The 26,894-nt window shown below is 41.5% G+C and overlaps 1 protein-coding gene across 2 annotated transcripts in view; it reads right to left on the reverse strand.

Annotated features, from left to right (window-relative positions):
* The window catches only part of POLA1 (DNA polymerase alpha 1, catalytic subunit), a 294,762-nt gene extending 277,129 nt beyond the window's left edge, over positions 1-17,633 (reverse strand). The window contains exons 1-5 of one of the 2 annotated variants that reach the window (XM_081222762.1): positions 17,459-17,632; positions 12,409-12,533; positions 9,893-9,989; positions 8,367-8,447; positions 902-1,017 (exon numbers count right to left, since the gene is read on the reverse strand). In XM_081222762.1, coding sequence (XP_081078888.1) covers positions 902-1,017; positions 8,367-8,447; positions 9,893-9,989; positions 12,409-12,533; positions 17,459-17,501 — 462 coding nt within the window. In that variant the 5' untranslated portion in view covers positions 17,502-17,632. Of the gene's footprint in view, positions 1-901; positions 1,018-8,366; positions 8,448-9,892; positions 9,990-12,408; positions 12,534-17,458 lie in introns of both variants that reach the window. The other variant, XM_081222763.1, reaches the window with a different exon arrangement.
* Positions 17,634-26,894: the final 9,261 nt, after the last annotated feature.

Raw genomic sequence — 26,894 nt, forward strand, 5'->3', positions numbered from 1 at the left:
TCTTCTAACTCTGAGGGCTCCTCTACTATTCACAGATCTTAACCACCACGGGCTTAAACATAACTCCTACACCCCGAGCCCTCGCCCTCAATTTTCAGCTTCATTCCATAATCCTCCTGCTAATCACCAAAATAAACACACTCACTGTCAGTGCAGCTTTCTGGTTTAGTTTTCTCTTCTATCTCCAAGCCACAACCACTGAGGTGCCTCAATTCACCTAGAAATCTACATCCAGCTTAGTGACTGAGATTGGGAAAACATTACTCAAATATTTGAGTTCAAACATATTGGGACTTCCCTGGCAGGCCGGTGGTTAGGACTCAGCACTTTCACTGCCGTGGGTCCGGGTTCAATCCCTGGTCAGGGAACAAAGATCCCACAAGCCACATGGCGTGGCCAAAAAAATTAAAAAATAAAATAAAGTAAAAATAAAAGCAACATTAAAAAAAACATACTGACCACCTATTAACTGTATAATCAAACATTAAATATAATCAAAGATCAAAGCCCAAGCTCAGGGCTTCCCTGGTGGCACAGTGGTTGAGAGTCTGCCTGCCGATGCAGGGGATGCGGGTTCGTGCCCCGGTCTGGGAAGATCCCACATGCCGCAGAACAGCTGGGCCCGTGGGCCGTGGCCGCTGGGTCTGCGCGTCCGGAGCCTGTGCTCCGCAACGGGAGAGGCTACAACAGTGAGAGGCCCGCGTACTGCAAAAAAAAAAAAAAAAAAAAAAAAAAAAAAAAAAAGACCAACTCATCTAGAACCAGGGGATTAGCCTAGCAGCCTTCATAAGATCATCTGTTTAGAGCTATGGGGAATCTGACAGGAAAGGTGAACTATGAAGAAACAGGACTCTTTGCTTCACAAAGAAAGAGGCAAATATAAGAAAACCATGAGACGCACATCTGCGGTTTTCCTCCCAGCACTGGCAATGAACATTGACTTGATATTTTTCGGTTTTGTCACCATGGCCTTCTTGACATTCCTCTTGTCTTTGCTGCATGCTTTATCATTTTTTCCTGTTGGAAGAAAATTTCTTTAGAAACACGCACCAGCAAAAATCAAAATGGAAAACCAAAAGCCCAGTCACCTGCCCTCTCTATATGAGACTGTGACAAGAAAAATGTTAAAAATTCAAAATACAAAACTATGAGACTTTATGCAAGGTACACAGGAAAGAATCTTTAAAATGAGCTGAATTCAGGACAACTTGACTAAATGTTATTACAGAAACTGATGAAATGCCAGCCAAATATCACGATGAGTTAAGTGGGACTGTTTAATTGCTACTGTTAATGTAAATAAAAAGCTTTTTAAAAGGTGGGTGGGTTTTTTTTTCCCCATAGAAATAAAAAGATCAAGCTCATCTGGTGCCAGGGGATTAGGCTTTCAGTCTTCATGAGATCATTTTAGTGTGATACTGACTCTGACAGGAAAACTGAACTACGAAAAAACAAGATCACCAGTTACGATAACGTAGCATCCTAGTTTCCATTTTATGAGGAACGCATGTCCTAGCAACACTGAACAGCATGGAGACATTTGTTCCATAAAGAACAACTTGTGCCATATGTTTTCTCTTCCAGGCATGTGGAAACCACCTGCAAACTCCTCTACTACTGTCAATTTTACTCTCGCCTTCTGACTCATCCCAGAGCAGCCTCCACCTACAAAAGACCTAGAATGAATAGTTAACATAGTGTGGTAGTGGCATATGAATACACAGATCAGATGAAACAGAATATGGAGTCTAGATAAAGACCAAATTACTTATGGAAATTTAGCATAAAACAAAGGTAACATCTCATATTACTGGGGAAAAGATGGACTTTTTAATAATTAGTGTTGGCTACCCATTTGTAAAGAAGTAAATCAGTATAAACACCAAGCAGATCACAGGTCAAAATTTTAAAAATGAAATTATAAAAGTACTTTAACAAAAAAGGCAAATTCCTTGTAACCTGGATGTGGGGAAAGTCTTTCTATCTATGATTCAAAATCCATCTGCAAGAAAAAAAAAAAAGGATCGATAGATGCAATTATATCAGAAACAGGTATAAAGACAAAACAGAAGAAAAATTTTGCAATATGTTTTGCAGAGAAAAAACCAATTTCACTGATATTAAAAAAAAAGGCCAGTGGAATTCCCTGGCAGTCCATTGGTTAGGACTCCACGTTTCCACTGCAGGGACCCAGGTTCGATCCCCTGGTCAGGGAACTTAAGATCCCACAAACCGCATGCTATGGCCAGGAAAAAAAAGGCCAAAAACCCAAAGGGAATGTGGGCAATAAATACTAACATATGGTTCACATTAAAAAAATATATAGGGCTTCTCTGGTGGTGCAGTGGTTAAGAATCTGCCTGACAATGCAGGGGACTCGGGTTTGAGCCCTGGTCTAGGAAGATCCCACATGCCGTGGAGCAACTAAGCCCGTGCACCACAACTACTGAGCCTATGCTCTAGAGCCCGCATGCCACAACTACTGAAGCCTGCGCGCCTAGAGCCCGTGCTACACAAAAAGAGAAGCCACTGCAATGAGAAGCCCACGCACTGCAATGAAGAGTAGCCCCCGCTCGCTGCAACTAGAGAACAGCCCGCGTGCAGCAACGAAGACCCAACGCAGCCAAAAAAATAAAATAAAATATATAAACAGCTATTAAGTTTTATGAAAAGATACCCAACTTCATACGTAAAAGAAATGCAGATGAAAACCACACGAAGATGTCATTTCTTGCATATCAGAGTGGCAAAAATTCGAAAGCTTGACAACACATTCTCACCACATTCTGTTGGTGAGGCCATGGTGTCCAAATGGACACTCAAATGTTGTTCATGGGAGAGTAAAATGGGACAACTCCAATGGAGAAGAATTTGGCAATATCTCATGAAACTTCATGTGCATGTACTCTCTGAGCCAGCAATCCCACCTCTAGGAATTTTCCCTGAGGAAAATACCATATGCACAGTTATTCAATGTGGTATCACCTGCAAGAGCTAATTACTGAAAATCTAAATGTTCATTCAAGAAAACCACATGAATAAACCCTGGTACATCCATACAATGGAATACTATGCAGGTATATAGAAATGAGCAAGAAAGAAAGCCCTCGATGTGCTGGTATGCAGTGATTTTCAGGCTATCTTTTTTTTTTAACATTTCAGAATTTTCATTTTTTTCTGCATTATCAATACAGTTTTATTTCTTTTTTGTTTTCCTTTTTTAATTGAAGTATAGTTGATTTAGGATATCTTCTTAAGTGAAAAAATGCCAAGTACAAAAGTGTCTATAGAAAATACCCTTTGTGTAAGAAAGGAAATAAAAATACATACACATAATTCCATTCCTCGGCATATGCCCAAAAGAATTAAAAACAAGCGTTCAAACAAAAACTGGTACACAAAAGTTCATAGCAGCACTGGTCACAATAACCAAAAGATGGAAACAACCCAAATGCACTACAACTAATAAGTGAATAAACAAAATGTGGTCTATCCTTGCAATCTAATAGTATTCAGCCCTAAAAAGGAATGAAGTACTGATTCATGCTACAACATGAACGAACCTTGAAAACACTATGCTAAATGAAACAGGTCAGACACAAATGTTCACATAATTGCATGATTCCAACTGTATGAAATATTCAAAATAGGAAATCCAGAGACAGAAAGCGATTAGCAGTTGCCAGGGGCTGAGGGAAGGAAGACTGGGGAATGACTGCTTAATGGGTTTCCATCTGGGGTGAAAGGATGTTCTGCAACTAGATAATGGTCATGGCTGCAAACACCGTTAATGCACTAAATGTCACAGACGATAAATTTTCTGTTATGTACTTTTCATGTGCCTAAGACTATGAAAAGATTTGTAGCACATTTGTGAAAAACATAAGACAGGGGAATTTAATTTTTTAAAGAGATCATTTGGAGCAGTTTGAAAAGAGAATATAGGCAATGGTCAAAATGTTTAGTAAACAAAATTCAGGTCCTAATAAAGGGTATCAAAAGAGAACGTCAACAGAGGTTTGACTAGCAAGGAAGGCTTCACTAAGGGGCTTTAATCTCACCATTGTAGGTTAGCAGGAATTAGATAGGACAACAGGAAACAGAGAAAGAACAGGAATCAACATTTGAGATGAAATTCTTCCACAATTTTAGGGCTTCTGTTTTGTTTTTTTTTTCTTTCTTTCCGTTTTTTTTCTTTTCTTTTTTTTTTTTTTTTTTTGGCCACGCCACGCAACATGCGGGATCTTAGTTCCCCGAGTAGGGATCGAACCCATGCCCCCTGAAATGGAAGCATGGAGTCTTAACTGGACCGCCAGGGAAGTCCCCAATTTGATTTGTTTTATTCGTTTTCCCACTGATTTTTCTTCATTGGGATTTAGTTGATGTTTTTCTGTCTCTGTTTGAAAACAACATGCCAGGGACTGGATCTACACCAAAAAGAGTTGACCTTTTACTCCCAGGCAAAACTCTACGATTTCTTCTAAGTGTTTAAAGTGGATGCGGAATTCCATTTCCATTCTGAAGACCTTGGGACCTCACTGGGCTCCTTGGGAAGGACACTGAAACAGCAGCGACTTGTGGGTAAATGGTGACAAAGCATGGAATAGATTTCTAAGACTAGTTCTCCTTCAGAATGTCAAGTCATTCTCTCCACTGACGTATTAGTGGGAAACGATAACATAATGATTACAGATACAGAGATGGTTCATTTATTCAATAAATGCTGCACATTTTCTTTGCACTTGCTATTGTGATCAGCACTGAGATGATCAGGACGTGGGTCCTTTCCTCGAGAACCTCCCTGTCCAGTCCAATCTCCTAATTTACAGCTGAAAAAACTAATGTCCAGATAGGTGATGGGACTCATTCAAGATGATATAATTAACAACAACGCCAGAAACTAACACAAACCTCCTCACTTCAGGGAGGTGAAAAATCACATGGGCTCACTTCATCCTCTTCTTCATGGACTCATAAAAAGTAGGAATAACACAATTAGCCACACTACTATCTAATGGTCGGTACCAGTGTGTAGTGTTCCTACATGACACAGGTTGGCAGAAACCAGGAAGATGATCCACATAATTTAACTAATGAATGAACAAATAGCATCCCACATGAAAAAAACATATACAACCTTATTTTTTTGTAAAAGGGAACACAGGAAGGATAATTAGAAACTAATAAAAATGGTTACCTATGGAGACGGGGAGAAATGAAGTAGAAAGCAGAGGTGAGAGTAAAAGTTATCTAGTCTATTTCTTGAATATCATTTTGATTTTTAAGCCGTAAAAATGTTTTACAATAGTCAAAAACTAAAATTAAAACAAAAGGGAAAAAAAGGATATTTTCAAAAGCCTAAATTCAAATAAAATCAAAAACAAATGAACCTGTATAGTAAACTGATACTACAGCACACAGAAAAAAATTACTTCATATAGCTTCTAAACACAATACCGTCACCATACACCCTCAGTAGGATATATGCCAAGAACAAATAAAACTGCAAAGAGGACTTCCCTGGTGGTCCAGTGGTTAAGACTCTGTGACTCCACTGCAGGGGGCATGGGTTCAATCCCTGGTGGGGGAAGTTCCCCATACCATGCAGTGTGGCAAAAAAAAAAATTTTTAAACTGCAAAGAAATTATAAACTTTACTTAGAAGGGTTGTTGCTAGAGGTATGGGTTTAGTACTTCTAAAATTCCCAAAATTATTCTGAGTATATTTTAGAAGACGAGGTTTTCCCTGAGGGTGAAGCTAAATACAACTATAGATTGGGAAAATGAAGTACCCTGTGGTTTTACACTTGAATCGAATGTATCAGTATGAATTCACAGCATACATGTATATATAATCTCCTAGCTCTGTTCACTGAAAGGGCCTAGAAACCATTACATCCCAGTAGCAATGAGCACATCCCTCCCCCAGATCTGCTACCATTCTCTACTAAAAGGAACCATGATTCTTGGGAGAAATGGTTGATTCCAGGTCTAGGACAGGAATCACCCAAGGAGAACCTGGAACATCTTGTTGGCCCAGAAAGCAAGGAAATGCTCAAAGACTGATGAGACCATGTCCAAAGGACATAAGAGCCAGCTCAAAGGGTCTCCCACTGCCAAATTTGTGGTGATTTCCACATCAAACAGGAAAACGATGATAATGGATACTGAACTGTAACAGCACTTTTATTTAAATCCATGAGTTTGAAATGCTAATTTAAAAAAGGAGAGTAAGGGGAATTCCCTGGCAGTCCAGTGGTTAGGACTCAGCGCTCTCACTGCCGGGCCGGGTTCAGTCACTGGTTGGGAAACTAAGATCCCACAAGCTGCACGGCATGGCCAAAAAAAAAAAAAAAAACGGGTAAGGATCATCAGTAAAGGCTGAAAGCACTGGGTAAAAGTTGGTGGGAAAAAGGGATATACACACACTGTTTCAAATTATCACTCCTATTTCCATTAATTACAAAGGTGGAAAGGTAGCTTCACAAGGAAGAGATCTGACAAACATTATCTTAAACCAAGAGATCAAACTTCTTTTCACCAGTAATGGGACAAACTGACGTTATGTGTCCCTGATATGAGTGGCAAGGACACAAGTTCAACTAAATTTTATTTTTGTCAAAATATTTAACCTGACTCTAAGCACAAAAAAACAATCAGGCAAATCCCAGGTTGTGGGACATTCAACAAAACAACCAGCCTGGTCTTTTTTTTTGGCCACACAACACGGCTTGCCAGGATCTTAGTTCCCCGACCAGGGATCGAACCCACACCCTCGGCAGTGAAAGCACAGAGTCCTAACCACTGGACCCCCAGGGAATTCCCCGGTCCCTTTAAAAATGTCCATGTCATGAAAGACACTGGGCCAGAGGGGGAGGAAGGAGGGATGGTGCTCCTCTACATTAAATAAGACTAAAGAGACATGAAAAGCCAAGTGGACACTGCATTTTTCAAAACAGTTATAAAAGACATTATTGGGCTAACTGGGGAAATCTTAATATGGACAAAATCTTAGATAATATCCTGAGAATGGTACTGTGACTAAAAAGACAAGAACCCTTGTTCTTAGGAGATCACCACTGAAGCATGTCTACAACTTACCTTCAATAAATTCACCAAAAACAAAGTCTGCATGTATGTGTCTGGGAAAGGGGAAGACGGACAAAGTAAACAAATGTCGTAAAATGTTAATAATCTACAAATTAAGATGCAGACTTTCTGAAAAGGGTAAAGAGAGCACAGATTTTAGGCTTTGTGGCCACACACGTCTCTTAAGCTGTTGCATATTCTTCTTTGAATTTTTCTTTTCTTTTTTTACACACACTTTAAAAATGTAAAAGCCATTCTTAGCTTGAGAGCTATATAGTAACAGGTATGATTTCCTTCTGGGGTAATGAAATTGATTGTGGTGATGGCTGTACTACTGTAACCATACTGAAAGCCACTGAAATGTTCACTTTAAATAGGGGAATTGTATGGTATGTTAATTATGTCTCAATAAAGCTGTTCAAAAATAAACCGGCCGGGCTTCCCTGGTGGCGCAGTGGTTGAGAGTCCGCCTGCCGATGCAGGGGACACAGGTTCGTGCCCCGGTCTGGGAAGATCCCACATGCCGCGGAGCGGCTGGGCCCGTGAGCCACAGCCGCTGAGCCTGTGCTCCGCAACGGGAGAGGCCACAACAGTGAGAGACCCGCGTACCGCAAAAAAAAATAAATAAATAAATAAATAAAAAATAAACCGGCCGTTAAGTGGGCCATAAACAAACTGGCCGTAAGTGGGCCACAGAGTGCTGACCAGTGATCTACCACTTGGTGGTAATAATGAACTAAACCAAAAAAACAAATACTGAAGGGAATTTTCCCCTCTCATTTTACAGGAACTAAATCAGGCTTGTTTACTCAAAAAAATTTTTTTGCCAATGACTGTGTAGCTAAGAAAATATGACACATACATTCATATCATTTTAAATTTCAATTAAACAAAGCAAGTTGACAGAAGTTCTAAACCTTGTTATTGTACTGTACTTCTATCAAAGAGCTAAAATTCTAAGTATGTCACTTCAGTAGGAATGAAAAGACATCAATTCTTGCAGCCCTCAAAATTAGCAAGTCTAAAATGACCACCGGGCTAAAAGTTCCAAAATAAGTAAGACTAAACTCTTTGGATAACAGAGACATGACACCTCATTTCCTGGTTGTTTACGCTTTTTGCATTTAATTTTCTACATAACTACGCTTCTTTCAACATTAGAACATTTTCTATACTGAAAAACAATTGTGGTAGGTCCTTCGTCCTTAAAGAAACTGTGTCAAAGTACCAAGTCATCTGAAATTTTAGACAATTCTGTGTATCTCAAAATGCAGATACCTTTCTCATGGGAATCAAGGGCATGATCTTCAAGGTCATCATCAAAAATCTCTCGGCCATCCTCCACATAGCCAATACCATCTGCAGGAACAAAATTTAATATCGGGATCAAATTTCTAAAATTGGCCAATAATATTTTAGCCATGACAAAAAGATTTTAAAAAACCCTTTTATACCCACTCAGAGGTTCTCCTGGCCCAGGCCATTTTTAAATGCAGCAGAATCCTGTTCAACCAGAAGTCAGATGAAACACAGCACCCACACAGGTTTTCTGAGTCAAAACCAAAGGATATACAGTTGACCCTTGAACAACCTGGGGGTTAATCCACACATAACTTACAGTCAGCCATCAGTATCCACAGTTCTTCCAAATCTGCGGATTCAACCAACCACGGACCATGTAGTACTGTAGTATTTACTACTGAAAAATATCCACATACAAGTGGACCCAAGCAGTTCAAACCCATATTGTTGAAGGATCAACTGTATACTATGCCTATTTAGGTGAACTAAGGTAATCATTTGGCCCATAGGATCAAAGTTTGCCACAGGGCTTCCCTGGTGGCGCAGTGGTGGAGAGTCCGCCTGCCGATGCAGGGGACACGGGTTCGTGCCCCGGTCCGGGAGGATCCCACGTGCCGCAGAGCAGCTGGGCCCGTGAGCCGTGGCCGCTGAGCCTGCGCGTCCAGAGCCTGTGCTACGCAACGAGAGAGGCCACAGCAGTGAGAGGCCCACGTACCGGAAAAAAAAAAAGTTTGCCACAATAGGATGCTTTACAGTACTTCTACTCTACCAGAAGAATAAAGAGTAAAAGAATCAAGATCACCAGAAGTCGGGCTTCCCTGGTGGTGCAGTGGTTAAGAATCCGCCTGCCAACGCAGGAGACACGAGTTCGATCCCTGGTGTGGGAAGATCCCACGTGCCGCAGAGCAACTAAGCCCGTGTGCCACAACTACTGAGCCTGGAACGCTGGCAATATAGCTGAGTTCCATTACAGAAGTAGGAACAAAAATATAGTGGCAGGCACGGTCTACACCCCCCCTCCCTCCGCTCCGCGGTCAGCACTGACACGCCCAAGAAGTCAAGTCCCACAAACAGGAACCATCGAGCTTTCCACAAGGGCTGTAAGAACATGGGGACCAGCCTCTGCCCGGGGCCCCTGTCGAAGCTACTCTTCACAAGTACAGTCTCCTGTAATCCTCACAGCCATTCTGTGAGATAGAGTTTTCCTACGCCCCATCACATGGGGATAGCCCACAGGTTCCTTCCAATTCCTACAGTCATTTCCTGGAGGATTTATACTATAGCCTGAGGTATGTGCCTGGCTTCTCCAAAATGTCCCTCAATAAACTTCCTATTGTTCTGATTCCACACCCTCAAATCATGCATTTGAGGAAAACCCAAACCAAAGGTATGACCTTAAGTTAGCGCCTTACATGTGCACAAGCAAAGCAGCAACTCCACCGAGTGAGAAGCTACGAAAAGCAAATGATACAGTGCCTGGCAGGCGGTTTCTTCCCACATACCATCATCCACGATCCAGTCGTCATCCTGGCGGGCCTGGACCAGCTTCGAGTACTGTTCCTCATCAACTTCTTCATAAACACTTGTGAAGTCCTCTACCTGCCATCGTACAAGTTTGAGAAAGCTTCAAGTGGAGTGAAAGTGTTAAACAATCCTGATGAAACAACTGTCAAATTCAAAGTGGAATGGCAGCCTGAAGGAGTAGCTACAACCAAATCTGAGTTCTGACATTCAACACCACTGCAGGAGTTTCCTTAAATAGACATCGATTAACTTAGTATTCCGTTTAGGTGGGTGTTAACATAAGATATTAAATGATTCCATTAGCATAATACACTTGTCACACCAGCAATTACTCATCCACTTCATAAAAAACAAACTGAAGTATAGCCAATTCTTCATTAGCTGCTTTGGGGATTAGTCACTTGTAATTTTGAGACTGGTTTCTCCTGTACTTGGCAAACCTGTAAGACATGCCACCTCCCTCTCCACTAGCTGATGGTGCCCCACAAATAGACAATAATCTTAATAACTGTTCAACCAACCAAATGTAATTCAAAAGGAAAATCTTCCCGATCCATCCCCCTCCAAAAATCAGCAAAACACACCCTATGTTCTACGGGTACACTAGGAATGGTTTTTGAGTGATCCCTATTTGTATTACCACTGATTCCCCACCATTTTCAGGTCTTAAAAACTGAGGGCAAGTGCAGAGAGAATGGCAAGGCCTGCAATCACACGGGCTGCCTGACCGCCAGAAGGCCAGAACACCACAAACTACTGGCCTGAACAGAGCAGACCACCTCAGCACAGTTAAAGCAACAGACAGCATAGATGCACACCACTGCAGTGAGAATCTGGCGGGCTCCCATCTCCCAGATGAGAATTTGGTGGGCTGGTTAGCAAGAACTTAAAGATACCTCATTAAAAACTCCCCCTTCTCGAGAGTTCTGCCCTTTCAAGTGGGGACTAGAGGAAACGACCAACTCCATCTGAAGAGCTAAGACTCTAGGAAAAAACACCTGAACACAGAGCTTTGAGAGCCTGATGGGTAGAGTTGACTGGATTTCTGCCACACCTACCGGGCTTACAGTAATTACAGGATTAAGCTTAGTTTTTACCTCCGGTTTAATCTACTGGACAGGGATCACTGGCAAACACTGATCTGGCCTTTGATCATTTGGTGACAGAAATTACCTGCCCTACCAAATTAAGTTTTTTGACAACCCAAACACAAACTAGTCTAATTAAAATGACTGTACTGACCAACTTTCCTTTTGAGGGGAGAGGGAACTGGCAAGGTTAGCTTTGTTGGCTTAAGTCTATTATGCATGCTGTGTCTCTCGCTTAAGCAACTCATTTATATACTATCAAAAGACACCGGAAAACTATTTTTAAAAACCATTTTGAGTTAAAAAGTCATTTTGACTCAATCTCTAAAAACACTGCTACCGCTCAGCTTGAACTCTTAGAGCCATGCCATTAACATCAGTGATTAATGGGAAATCAGTCACATTGTGTCAACATCTGAAATGCCCCACAGAACTCCTTTATAGAAGTACCTACATTAAAAATGCTTTACTCTTGCTTTACCGTAATCCTTTTAGCAACCCTTTATGATCTGGTTGACTTCCTTAACTTGAATGAATGATGCCAAATGACAAAAATCCTCTTCTACTTGCTTACTAGCCCAATACAGAATAGGCCATGGCTAAACAGGCACATTCTGAAGCCAGGCTGCCTGTGTTCCAATCACGGCTCTGCCACTGTGACCTCAGATACCTCCCATGCGAAATGCTGTTAATCATAGTATCTAACTTTATACGGTATTGGAAGGATTAAATAAATGAACATATTTGTAAAAGCACTTAGAACAGTGTTAGCTGAAAAACTGCATTAGTTGCTATTGTTGTTGTTATTATTATTTTCTCATATTAATCACTTTCCAGCCCTGAGGCAGTTAAGATCCTCAGGGAGTGCCCTCAATGTGAAGCTAGACAATGTTGTGCAGATGGCAGCCACTCTGCTTTTCTACCTGCAGGGCATCGACAGTGGGTAGAGGAAAAGTGCCAAAAGGGCATCACATTCAATCCTACACGCAGGACACAGCAGAGGGAAGGTCTAAGTCCCTACCGCGCTCCCCTTGCATATGAGACTAGGAACAACAATTCTCTCCAAGGAGCAGCAGTGCTCGGCTAGACTGCTCAATACCTTATGAGTAAAGTAAAAGCATCTCTAAGTTTCCTCAACGAAGCCATGGAACTTAGCACAGATGCAGTGTGCTTACTAATTTTAAAAGCATCTGTAAGGTGCCTCATAGGAACTTTAAGAGTTGAGTAGTCTCCCATAACCTGTAAATCTACCTCATGCCCATATGTTTGATATTAAGAAATTACTATTATAGGAAGCTTGAAATATATGCATATTTCTAATCAGTGACAAGGGTGACGTAAAATTATCTGCAGGCTATGAATTAGATGAAGCACAGGAGCAAAAGCCCATAAAAATGGTTACTTACTTCATATTTATACTTCTCACCAGCTTTAGCCCTTTTCAGTCTTTCCAGAGCTTCCTGTCGCCCTTTCTTTGATTTCTTCTCTCTCCGGGATCGGGAAGCTACAAAACTCCCTGAATCTGACACAGCTGAAAAGAAGACAAATTTACATGAGATGTACAAAATTGTCAGCCATCTTCCCTCAAAAACAAAGCAACAGTTTTTAGCCAATAGTAATATACAAGTTTAATGTTATACAAATGGATTCTTTTTATAATGGAAATAATTCATAAGCTCAGGGCTGAATCTGCAGCTACTGTGGCTCTTCAGAAATTTCCAGCTGAAGCAACTGTTATTTTTTTCCTCCAAAAAAAGAAAAATTCCAAATTCAACTGATATCCCCTGGAGACACTAAAGGGAGATCAGCCGTTAGTCCACAACCTTTCCCAGGGAAATGGCAGGCCGTTAAAGTGGTTATAAAAGGGACAATTCATTTTGTATTCTGTTAATCAACATTTGAAAGGATTTGAGGAGCACCTGCTCTTTGCAAAGTACCAGGCGCTCTGAGAGACACAAAGATAAGAAAGACAGGGCCCACAGACACAGAATTTACAATCTGACCTGGGAGGTACCTGGCAGACCTCGGAGATACTGTGGGTTCAGTTCCAGACCAAGACCCATAAAGTGAATATCGCAATAAAGTTAGTCACACGAATTTTGTTTTTTTGGTTTCCCAGGGCATATAAGGGTTATGTTTACACTATACGGTAGTCTATTAAGTATGCAAAAGCATTACGTCTTTAAAAATACTTTACTGGTAAAAACGCTAACCATCATCTGAGCCTTCGGTGAGTTGTAGTAACATCCAAGATCCCTGATTACAGATCACCATAACAAATATAATAATGAAAAATTTGAAATGTGAGAATTACCAAAATAATGTTAACACAGGGACATGAAGTAATAAGCAAAGGCTGTTGGGAAAATGGCACCAACAGACTTGCCCGATGCAGGGATGCCACAATCTTCAATTTGTAAAAAAATAAAATAAAAATGCAGTATCTGTGAAGCACAATAAAGTGAGATATGCCTGTAAGTAGCAACTAACTCTAAAACAATTTTTAGAAGTAACACATGCCCTAACAGAGGTACAGATAAAGTGTCTGGAATTCCAAAGGAAGGATAAATTGGGGGTTGGGAGAATTTAACAAAGGTGGCTCTGAGGAGATTCTTGATTCCACCAATGATTTCCAGGCCTCATGCAGTTGGTTACGACATTAGAGGATGAGGTGAAAGATTACAAAGATTAAAATGTGTTTTGTGGAAAATTACTGAAGTACCAGAGAGCCTCAGTGGTCAGTCATTCAACTTTTGAATTACTCACACTTTGGGTCATCATAAACTGACCACCTCACACACGTACTGAAAAGATTTCATCCACAGAAGGAAGACTTTCATATACCAGCTGATGAATACCCAAGCCAAGCAAGACAGTGCCGCCTGCCAGCGATGAGTTGAGGCTCAGCACGACTGCCACCTATGTCTGTGAAATTGAGTACTGTATTGTATTTGGTGCTAATTATTTTATAAAAAGTAGTAAGCACAGAAAAGGAGAAGTATTGATAACAGGCATCATAAAAGCTCCAACCCCCCGGAACATTCATAACAACATTCAGCTGTTTGACTAAGTGTGTGAAATAGAAGATGCAATTTACAGAACATGTACCAAGTGCTGGCAATAAACTTGAAAACTGTATCTTAAAGGTGAGGCATAATTAGAGAATTTTTTTCCTAGCTTTCTGGAAATGGAATCTCTCTTTATAACATCTCAGCCTATTGTGTGACTTTCACATTTGACTTTTAAATCCATTTTCAGAAAGGCATTAAGGAATGCAGGTACTTAATGATGACAGCCACAAAATCTTGGGTGTCACTCAAATGATTTCAAAAAATCGTGAGCAGGCCTACATGAAAAGGTTTTGGAGATTATGGAACATGACCACTGAGAGTGAAAAGGTGGCCTCAGTGTATTCCCTTCAAGACTCCCTTGACTCCTTTGTCAGATTATCCTGACAAAATCCATAGGTTTTCAAAAAGACGTATTCCACAGGCAACGATGTGCCACTCTAAGGGTTTGGGGTACAATTACAAATAGGACAGAGTTGTCGGTCCTCAAGGGGCTCCCAGTCAAGGAAAGCAAAAAGACCTGAGGCTCCCACCATCATATAAAGATGGTGCCATATTAGAGGTAGGAAGCCAGTATTGAGGAAATGTAGAAAAGAGAGCCATTAATTTTGCCTGGGAAATCAGAGAAGGCTTCACAGGGGAGGTTTCCAACACAGAAAGAGTAGAATTTCACTATCAGAGTACAGGGTAACAAGGGGGCACAAGCAAAGGAAAAGGCATGAGCCAAATTACAAAGGGATGAAAATGCAAGGTGTATTCAGAAACCGAGAGGAAGTCAAGGTGGAAGGTAAGCTGGACATGAGAGCATAGAGTGAGTGGGAGAACAGGAGATTAGGAAGAAGCGGCACAACCAGGCTCTGCCACTTACTGGGTGACATGAGACAACTGGGTGACATGAGACAACAACCAGTTAACCTCTCTGAGCTACAGTGACCAGGTGTCTTGTTGTTTTTTAAGCTGCCCAGCATCAGAATCTGTGAAGTCCCCCCTCCCTTATGCCCTTGCAGCTAGGGCATGGGCATATAAAATAGACCCTCCAATTATGAACACCTGCTCAGACTTTAAATCACAAGCTAGTGTGACAAGGAAAGGGGGACGGCTAATGGAAGATTCGAGAAGTAGCAACAGCTACAGGAGGATTGACTACCTGGAACAACAGTGCCAGCAATGTTCCAAGGTACTTGAAGGCTCTAACTTCAAGTACTTGACCATGGTTGGCAACAAGCTCCTCAATGGACCAGTTTTGTGGCATGATTTTAACCACTGTTCCTAGCTAAGCTGCCCCCCGACTGGCTCTCCGGAGTTTGTGAACACCACAATATCCTTCAGATAAATTCCTTTTCGGTTTAAATCAACTAGAGTTAGTTCCTGTAGCCTACACCTAAGGACTCTAATGCAGAGCCTCAGGGTCCTCATATGTGAAATGGGGATAATCATGTCTGCTTCATAAAGTTGTTAAGGATTAAATGAAGATGCTTGGCTTACTTTGTACTCAGCAATACAGGAGCTCACTTAATATGCGTGTGTGTGTGTGTGTGTGTGTGTGTGTGTACAGATGCAGGGTAGTCACACACATATGCCAACACCCCACACTTAGCACTAACATGGTCAAGCTTCTAGAAAACAAAAATAAAGCAAAGCCGTTTTCTCAGGGAAGCCCCTATAGCACTGCATATAATTACATGTTTACCATCTCAACTCCATGAAGACAAAAACCATGTCCAGCTTACCTACCACTGTAACACCAGAGCCTGATAGAATGCCTATACCTCGTAGGTACATAATGAATATTTGCTGAATGAACCACTGTACCTGCTTTTTTTAATCATTAAACTCTCCCCTATCCATTTCCATATACAGTGACAGCTATAGACCTTTCAACTTTTCACAGCCACCCCATCTTCTAATACTTAAGGAGAAAAAAGGCCTAAATTTTCCTTTATGGAATATGTCTCCAATGCTTCAAGTAGGTAAGTTAGCAAAAAAAAAAAGAAAAAGAAAAAAGAATAAGCCTGAAAAAAATCCAGTTACCAAAGTTTAAATATTTGGTTCAAAATTACCATCTGGAGTACCCCCCCCTCAAGGCAGACACACACAAGCCTGCAACAGTCTTTCAGGTAACAATCTTTCCAAGTCGGCTGCAAAGGAAAAATTCCAGTCACAAGTCCCCAGCCACTCATCAACACCATGACTTAAGAGGGATCTCAAGATTGCACGATGTCCTCCAAAGAGTGATTTCTTGGTGTTCACAGAGAACGTAGTTTTTAGGGTGAAGAAAGGGCTTAGCGACATATCACTGATGGGAGGGCTGCAAAGACTGTTCACATACTCACATCCCACATCCCATCTGTAATTCAGGCTAGTTGGCTCTCCAAAACAAATTGTCTTAAAAAGCGAAAGGCTAGAAGAACAAAATGAAATCTGTGATTCACGACTAGGTGAATGCAAAGGAAGCTGGTTAGGAAGCAAGTTCTCATTAATGGTGATGTATTTGAGTGACAGGAGATGTGATGCTTGAGCTGAGACAGTGAAGCACCTAATTTGAAGTTGGAAGTTCACTGAAGTGAAGTCACACTTTAGTTGCACACTGCTCAAAACTCAGAAATCAGACAAATCCATTTGCATTTTTGTATTCTATTTTTGGAAATAGAATATTACCACTGAAAACGGAGTAATATACAAGGCATCCGAAATGCTGCTGAACTGATACTTTTTTTTTTAGAAGCTTCACCTGAGATGACTAGATTGTGAACACTATTTCTGTGCGGTACCTGAAGAACTTTCCATAGAATTTGAAAAAAAAAACTGTTAATGCATAAAGTAGAAACCTATTACCTACAAAGACAAAACGCGTTTGTATCTTCAGGTGATAGCACTTAGAGCTTTCTTTCCTGCTTAGGTACAATGTGTAACAATCTTCCCAGCAGTTTCTATCACGGGAAAGGCGCACATCCGTTCCGTCCCAGCCGTCAAGCGGACACCTGGGGCGGGAGCAATGAAATACTTTCGGCCAGTACTGTGCCCCACCGGGGCCAGTTTTATGAAGGTGTGCCCAGCACGTGGGATGAGATTCACGAAAAGAAATAAAAAGAAAGGCAGCCAAGTGCGGAGACCCGCAGTGACAGAGGTGAGGCAGCCTCCCAAACGAAAAGCCCCGCAGGGGGTTGCTCCGGTTTGCCAGGACCCAACAGCCCTGCAAAGAAGACCTGTCCGAGGCCTCACAGGTTCCAGTCCTGGACGTCCGAGGTCCGCGCCCAAACAGACCCGCGGGTCAACCCGGGCGTGCGCCTACCTAAGAAAAAAATAAAACAGAGCCCCCACCACCCGAAATCATGCCACAGTCTCCGCACTCCCAACTGGGGACCCCGCGCGCGGGGTCATCTCTCACCGCTCGCCCCCAGCTCGCAGTCATCGCCGTACACGGACGCCATGGTCCCGGAGTCTTCCGATTCCGCGCCAACCAGCCCGAAACTGGCGCGGAGGCCGACACAGGCGCCACCCAGAGAGCCAATCAGCAGCTCCGGAGGCTGCGGACTTCCGCCCGGAAGGCCACTGACGTGCCGCGCCGCGCCGCGCCGCGCCGCGCAGCGCCCCGCCCCCGGCCTTCCCGCGGGCGCGCGTTTGGCGCCCCGTGATGACCCCTGAGGGAAAAGAGCGAGCGGCGGGGGAGGCCGTGGAGAGCAGAAAAAGAAAGCGGTCGGGCGCTGGAAAAGAGCCTCCTGGAGACTCGCTGCGCAGGCGCACCCATGCTGATGGGAAAAGATTTGGGCCCCTTGGAGTAGGAGCTTTCTGGTTCTGAGAGTTGATTTTCCGAGAAAAGAGGCGCGGGAGGCAGGAGGGTGGGCGTGATTGAACGGGTTTCCCAGGAGCCTGGGAAAACGACTGCCTCCTGCTGCGCACTCGGAGTCTTGCCTGATACTTTGCTTCTCTGAGTACGAATACAGTCGCTGTGTGATATATGGTATTGCAATATATGCACCAAGTTAACCAAAAGATCAAAAATACCATCACCAATACGGGGCCTCCCGATGTGGTGCACTTGGAAAAAAGGAACAATATCACCTATATAGTCTTCTTGCAAATAATGTTTAACCTGAATCTAACCATGAAGAAACAATCAGATGTGTTCAAAACGTAGAACAATCTATAAAACATCTGGCCTGGACTCCTGCAAAATGTCAATGTTATGAAAGATAAAAAGGGCATTAGATTCCTGTGTTTGGTACAATGCATGCAATGTATGCACCTCATATACTGTTTTTTTTTTCATTTATTGTTTAATAGTAAAACCAGAGACTTCTACATGTATATCTTAACTAGAGAGCACTATTTAAACCAAGAACTTAGAATGAGAATTAACCATCTATGGTTAATTCTTTCTACAATTTGTGTAGAATTTAACCATTGAGGCCAATACATCTGAACACTTTTCTCAAACCCACTAGTCACAAGGCTCTTGGGCCCCCCCACCCCCTCCCCTCCACCCCCTCCCCCACTACCCCATCCAGAACAAAGTTAGATCCATGCCCTCAAGTGATTCAACATGAATTATTGACCAATGGACAAATCTTTTGTGATAATTGAGCCCTGGCTCATAGCATAAACTTGCAATGTCATCGTGAATAAAACCTGCCCCCAAAGACAAATAGCTGTACTAACGCTTCAGAATCTTCTAAACCAGCTGCATGAACTAATACTTGGGGATGAAACCAGAATTCTTCTGGGAATTATTAAAGGTATTGGAGCAATTAAGAAAGCATTATGAGTTAGAACATTGATGGTATAGTCAGTCAACAGTGAATTTTAGATTAATCCTTTGTCTGGTGATTCATTTGTAAATATTTTCTCCCATTCTGAGGGTTGTTTTTCATCCTGTTTCTAGTTTCCTTTGTTTTGAAAAATCTTATATGTTTCATTAGGTCCCATTTGTTTATTTTTCTTTTTATTTCCATTACTCTAGGAGGTGGATCAAAAATGATCTTGCTGTGATTTATGTCAGAGTGTTCTTCCTATGTTTTCCTCTAAGAGTTTTATAGTGTCCGGTCGTACATTTAGGTCTCTAATCTATTTTGAGTTCATTTTTCTGTATGGTGTTAGGGAGTGCTATAATTTCATTCTTTTACATTTAGCTGTCCAGTTTCCCCAGCACCACTTATTGAAGAGGCTGTCTTTTCTCCATTGTATATCCTTGCCTCCTTTGTCATAGATTAGTTGACCATAGGTGCATGGGTTTATCTCTGGGCTTTCTATCCTGTTCCATTGATCTATATTTCCGTTTTTGTGCCAGTACCATACTGTCTTGACTACTGTAGCTTTGTAGTGTAGTCTGAAGTCAGAGAGTCTGATTTCTCCAGCTCCATTTTTTCTCCTCAGGACTGCTTTGGCTATTCAGGGTCTTTTTTGTCTCCATACAAATTTTAAGACTTTTTGTTCTAGTTCTGTAAAAAATGCCATTGGTAAGTTGACAGGGATTGCATTTAATCTGTAGATTGCTTTGGGTAGTATAGTCACTTTCACAATATTGATTCTTCCAATCCAAGAACATGGTATATCTCTCCATGTGTTTGTATCATCTTTAATTTCTTTCATCAGTGTCTTATAGTTTTCTGCATACAGGTCTTTTGTCTCCCTAAGTAGGTTTATCCCTAGGTATTTTATTCTTTTTGTTGCAATGATGAATGGGGGTGTTTCCTTAATTTCTCTTTCAGACTTTTCATCATTAGTGTATAGGAATGCAAGAGATTTCTGTGCATTAATTTTGTATCCTGCAACTTTACCAAGTTCATTGATTACCTCTAGTAGTTTTCTGGTGGCGTCTTTAGGATTCTCTGTGTATAGTATCATGTCATTTGCAAACAGTGACAGTTTTACTTCTTCTTTTCCAATTTGTATTCCTTTTATTCCTTTATTCGTTTGCAAAAATATTTTCAAATGAATCAACGGACACAGGATTAATCTCCAAAATATATAAACAGCTCATGCAGCTCAATATTAAAAAAACAAACAACCCAATCAAAAAACGGGCAGAAGACCTAAATAGACATTTCTCCAAAGAAGACATACAGATGGCCAAGAAGCATATGAAAGCTGCTCAACATCACTAATTATTAGAGAAATGCAAATCAAAGCTACAATGAGGTATCGCCTCACACCAGTTAGAATGGGCGTCATCAGAGAATCTACAAGCAACAAATGCTAGAGAGGGTGTGGAGAAAAGGGAACCCTCTTGCTCTGTTGGTGAGAATGTAAATTGATACAGCCACTATGAAGAACAGTATGGAGGTTCCTTCAAAAACTTAAAATAAAATAAAATAAAATAAAATAAAAACTTAAAATAGAATTATCATATGACCCGGCAATCCCACTACTATGCATATACCCAGAGAAAACCATAATTCAAAAAGACACATGCACCCCAGTGTTCATTGCAGCACTGTTTACAATAGCCAGGTCATGGAAGCAACCTAAATGCCCATTGACAGACGAATGGATAAAGAAGATGTGGTACATATATACAATGGAATATTACTCAACCATAAAAAGGAACAAAATTGGGTCATTTGTCGAGACCTGGTTGGATCTAGAGACTGTCATACAGAGTGAAGTAAGTCACAAAGAGAAAAACAAATATCGTATATTAACGCATATATGTGGAACCTAGAAAAATGGTACAGGTGAACCAGTTTGCAGGGCAGAAATAGAGACACAGATGTAGAGAACAAATGTATGGACACCAAGGGGGGAAAGTGGCAGGGGGTAGGGGTGGTGGTGTGATGAATTGTGAGATTGGGATTGACATGTATACACTAATATGTATAAAATGGATAACTAATAAGAACCTGCTATATAAAAAAATAAAGTTCCCAAAAAAATAGTGAATTTTAGGAGAGGATGGCAGCATGAGGGTTTCTTAATTTACATATGGCCAGTGTTCTAGAAAGCTTAGAGTAGTGGTTCTCAACTTTAGTTGCAGATTAGAATCATCTGAGCAGTTTTTCAAAGTTCTAACGCCCCCTGGACCTATTAAATCAGAATTTCTGAGGATGGGATTCCAATGTGCAGCCAAAGTTGAAAACAAGTGGTCTAGACTAGGCGTTGCTAAACCTTTTAGAGTCATCAGCAGGATGGCTAACCTGGACATAAATATCCAGTTGAACAATTATGTGGTCACACATGCCTGGACACACCTCTTTCCGTGAGAAAAGAAAGGAAAGCTCATTTCCCACCTGTTCTAAAGACTTTTCACTCTTTAAATCTTACAGCATTTAGTGCTGTAACTTCCTATAAATTGAATGATATCTAGGTTACCTAAAACTCTTATGCAAGGCCAGCACTAGCTTTATTAGAAACAGTGTGAAACCACCCCCATCATTAAGCATCGGTCACCAATAGAAACCATAGCCTGACTGTCTCCATGGTTTGGGTTTAGGAAATAGAGAATTATTTTAGTTCAAGCAGTCATCACTTGTTGCTTTATTTTATTACCTTGATGCAGAATCCCGCCTCTGTACACCGACACCGAATTAAATCTCGGAGACAGGGTTTTGGATAAAGTAAAAAAGAATAGCTTTATTGCTTTGCCCTGGAAAGGGGGCCACAGTAGGCTAATGCCCTCAAAACTGTGTGTCCCAGAGGGTGTGATCAGCCTGTAGACATTCTTCTGATTGGTTGGTGGTGACGTAAGTGAGAGTCAGCATCATCAACCTTCTGGTTCCAACTGGTCTGGGGTCTATGTGCTTGTGGGAAACATACCGTTAACTTCTCCCACCTGGTGGGGGCTTCAGTATCTGCAAAACAGCTCAAAGATATTGTTATGTGTATCCCTTGAGGGGGAACCAGGACCCTGCCCCAAGGCTGCACTATTGTTTCTTGACTGCTCATCCCTTGTCTCTGCATCACCTCCCTTCCCTGATTAGCAACTGTTTGAACCTGCCCATTGGAACTCAGGGAAGGTCATGGAGGCTGAATAAAGCCTGTTTCCTGTAATCAAGAAATGGGGGACACAGAAGGACTTTTGTGCCCAGGAATCCCACAGGGTCCTGCTTGGTTTCACCCTCTGTGTTCCTTCCACAGTAAAGACAACTTTCATTTCATTGCCCTTTGTCCTTACCTCTTATTGAATAATTTCTGCCAGTGAGACAAAAGTGCCCAGTCATTAATAGTTCAGGCACAGTCAGTAATTTATTTTATAATCATCCGCTTGAAAAGATCATCCTGGATAAACCTAGAGATTATCATACTAAGTGAAGTAAGTCAGACAGAGAAAGACAAATATTATGATACCACTTATATGAGGAATCTAAAAATTGTACAAATGAACTCATTTACAAAACAGAAACAGACTCACAGACATAGAAAACAAACTTATGGTTACCAAAGGGGAAGGGTGGGAGAGAGATTAAAAAAAAATCATCCTGGAAACACAAAATGTGTTCAAAAGTGGGGGAGGGATATGTCCCCTAGATCAGATGTAAGCAAAGTAAGTCTGCTGAAAAGTTATGTATGTGCATATAAATCTGATGCTTTCCAGAGCTGTATATGTTCTCCTTAGATCAAAAACAAAGATAGTCTTGATGGATTTATTTTCTTTTCCCTCTATTGGCATAATCAATGGTGAGGTACACTTGATGACTTACTATGTTATATCTATACCTCTTTAATACAATGTTGCTTAAAATTCTTGTCAGTATTTACTTGCTTTTTACATGTTGTAGTCCACCTTACATTTTTTAATTAAATTTTTAATTTTGAGATAGTCATAAATTCACAGGCATTTATGAGAAATAATACAGAAAAATTCCATATATCCCTTACCCAGTGTCTCCCACTGGTAACATCTTGAAAAACTATATCACAACCAGGACATAGGCATTGATACAGTCAAGATACAGGACATTACCAGCTCTAAGGATCCTTTATGTTGCCCTTATACAGCCATATCTGCTCCCCTCCTGCACGACCTGACCCCCACCCCATCCTTAACCACTGGTAACCACTAGTCTATTCTCCATTTCTATAATTTTGTTGCAGGTCTTTGTATAGACTTTCATTTCTTTTGGTAAAGACTTAGGAGTGGAACTGCTGAGTCATGTGGTAAGTATATGTTTAACTTTAAAATAAACAGTTTTTCCAAAGTGGCTGTGCTATTTTACATTCCCACCAGCAGTGTATGAGAGATTTAGTTGTTCTACATCCTCAGCAATAACTATCAGTTTTTATTTTAATTTTTGTTCTAGTGATTATGTATTAGTATCTCACTGTGAGTTTTAATTTGCCCTTCCCTGATGACTAATGAGGAGTGCTTCTTGGCTATTTGCAACTGTTTCTCGTGGATGCACTTGTTCTTTGTTTCTCTTTGTTCTTTGTTTCTCTCTTTCCCCCCTTCTCTGGGTTTAATGGAGCATTTTATATGATTCCATTTTATCTCATCTCTTCGTATATCATTTATACTTCTTTTTTTAAGAACTCTTTCAGTGGTTGCCCTAAGGTTTACAACATACATTTTAAAATAATCGAAGTCCACCTCCAAATAACATCATACTGCTCTATGTGTAGTTTAGGTACCTTATAAGTGAGTATTCCCAAATCCTCCCTCCTGTCCCTTATGACACCCTGCTGGTGTCCAGGAATTGTTTGTTAGTGTAGGAAAATGCCCCACCCACACATTGGAAATTGGGTCTCAGAACACTTATTATCTGGTTTCTAATGAGAAGCCCACTGTAATTCTCATCCCTATTCTTCTATAAGTAAAGTTTCCCACCCTCCACCCCTCACCTCTGGCTTCCTTCAAGATTTTCACCTTGTCCTTTGTGTTTTGTTTGTTTGGTTGGTTGGTTAGTTTCTGGGTTTTCTTCTTTTTTAATAAATTTATTTATTTATTTATTTTTGGCTTCGTTGGGTCTTCATTGCTTGGCTCGGACTTTCTTTAGTTGTGGCGAGCGGGGGCTACTCTTCGTTGCGGTGCACGGGCGTCTCATTGTGGTGGCTTCTCTTGTTGTGGAGCATGGGCTCTAGGTGCATGGACTTCAGTAGTTGTGGTGCACAGGCTTTAGTAGTTGTGGCCCACGGGCTCTAGAGCACAGGCTAAGTAGCTGTGGTGCACAGGCTTAGTTGCTCTGCGGCATACGGGATCTTCCCAGATCAGGGCTCAAACCCGTGTCCCCTGCATTGACAGGTGGATTCTCAACCACTGCGCCACCAGGGAAGCCCTTTTTTTTTTTTTTTGCTTGTTTGGTTTTGGGTCGGGTTTTTTGGGGGGCAGGGGTTGTTTGTTGCAATTTGAATATGATGTTCCTCGGTATGGGGTTTTTAAAATTTGTTTGTTTGCTTTGGTATTTATCCTGCTTGGTGTTTTCTGAGCTTTCTGGGTCTGGTTGTGTTTGTCATATTAATGATACATTATTTGGAAAGTTCTTGGCCACTATTACTTCAGATATTTCTTCTGCTCTATTTTCTCTTTCTTCCCCTACTGGTATTTTGATATTGTTCCCATACTCCTTTCTCTGACTGCAACAGTTGCAATCTATTTCCTCCAAGTCTTGTCCCCTGTTGACTATGATTATTTTTATTCTTCCTCAGGTGAAACAGAAAAGCTGGAGAGAGCTGAAATTCCCTTCCCCAAGCTAGGATAATATTGCAGTATTGCCCTTTGACAAAGTCTTTCCTCTGCAGAGTAGACGTTTGTGATTGAGAAGATTCTAGAAGGGTTTCCAGTTGGTTACTCTTCCTCTTCCCCTGCCAAAGCCACCAAGGGATTTTTCTCAGGTCCTCAAGTTGAGAATCTGGTGAGGTTCCTGGAGAAAAAAAGCCCACAAAAGTGTGTGGTCCTCCCTCTGATTGCAGCGTACCCCTCAGGAATTTCTTTTCATGCTAGTCCATACTCAGCCTCCAGCAATTCATCAACATTGCCATGTAAGTGTTCCCACCAGATCATGGTTCCAGGTAAGCAGATCTCAGCTGTGATTCCCTGTATGTGCCTATCTCTCCAGATTTGGGGATGACAATTTGCCCTGTTTTCTCAATTCTTTTTGAGAATTTTCTTGTCTAAGCAAAGTCACTGATTTTCAGTTTATCCATATTTTTCTTGATGTAACAATGGTAGCAACAGTGTCCACACACTTTACATGTAAGAGCAGAAATGAGAAGTCACTTGGCCATCTCTTGTATACATTCTTTGGTGAATTATTTGTTCAAATCTTTTGCCCATTTTTAAAATTTTTAGTTATTTGTCCAATTATTAAGTTACAAGAATTTTTATACATCCTAAATAAAAGTCCTTTTGAGGCAGGAGATAGATGGGCCTCAGGCTGAGCAGCTAGAGTTCATCCCCTGTGGACAAATACTCCAAAATGGCAAGAGGGAGGAGAAGCTGAGCCCTGCCCAGATAAGAGATAAAAGACCACATATTCCTCATTCTCAAAGTCAAGGAGACCTTCCCAACTACACATGCCCAGAAAGGCTCCTTGAAGGTCAAAAAGGGAGGGGGCGCCACCCCATAGTAGGTGATGTCAACCTACCCATAGGCCTCTTTGCTAGAATTCATCTTGGCTAAGAGATGCGTGCGCACACATGGGAGGATGCTGAGATAAACCAAATATGGACTCAGAACCAACCAAAGCAAGATGATTGGCCAAAGGAAACCCAGAAGAAATGCCCCATAAAAGTGATTCAAACAACCACGAGGGCATGGCTATCTCTCTAAGCCTGCCCATGTGTCTATCCACATGTACTCTTTTTCCTCCTAATAAGCACTTTACTTGTTTCACTACTTTCCCTCTCTGTGTGGAAATTCAGTTCTACACAGCTGATGGGCCAGGGCCTTGTCACTAGCCACTGGTCCCTTGTGCTCTAGTGGCTAGGATTCAGTGCTCTCACTGCCACGGCCTGACTTCATTCTGTGGCCAGGGAACTGAAATCCTGCTTCAAGCCACTGTAGGCTGAGGCCACCCGAGATCACTTTATAAATATGTGTTTTGCAAATATTTTCTCCCAGTATGTGACTTTTCTTTTTTTGTGTGTGACGTTTTGTTTCATTAACTGTGTCTTTTTTTAAAAAATAAATTTATTTATTTATTTATTTATTTTATTTTTGGCTGCGTTGGGCCTTCGTTGCTGCACGCGGGCTTTCTCTAGTTGTGGCGAGCGGGGGCTACTCTTCATTGTGGTGTGTGGGCTTCTCATTGCAGTGGCTTCTCTTGTTGCGGAGCATGGGCTCTAGGCACGTGGGCTTCAGTAGTTGTGGCACGTGGGCTCCATAGTTGTGGCTCACAGGCTCTAAAGTGCAGGCTCCGTAGTTGTGGCACACGGGCTTAGTTGCCCTGCAGCATGTGGGATCTTCCCGGACCAGAGTTCGAACCCGTGTCCCCTGCATTGGCAGCCAGATTCTTAACCACTCTGCCACCAGGGAAGCCCAACAATTATTTTCAAAGCAGCTACTATGTACCTAGAACTATGCTAGACAAAGCAAATTATTTCACCTCAGTCCAGAATCTAGCCCTCAGCCACTAGATTCAGAAAATCATACTGTTCATACATTCAGAGATGATCAGACTTTTGATAACAAATTACTTGTAATTAACTGTAATTAAAATAACCAGAAAATGTGAAATAATTCATTAATTTCTACAGTGATTTAGAATACCTCTAGCTGGGCCTGCTTTACTATTTGTGGGGTCAGGACAAGAATATAAATGGAAGCCCATATATCACATGTCTAAATATTTAAAAGTTTGAAATTAGGCTAGCAGACTCTTTGTTATATGGGGTGAGGGGAGCCAGAGCCAGAACCCCTCCTTTGTACCACAGCACGGGGTGCGGCCAGCCCC

This window comes from Mesoplodon bidens (assembly GCF_964165515.1).
Source record: "Mesoplodon bidens genome assembly, chromosome: X".
In the NCBI taxonomy this organism is placed as follows: Eukaryota; Metazoa; Chordata; class Mammalia; order Artiodactyla; family Ziphiidae; genus Mesoplodon; species Mesoplodon bidens.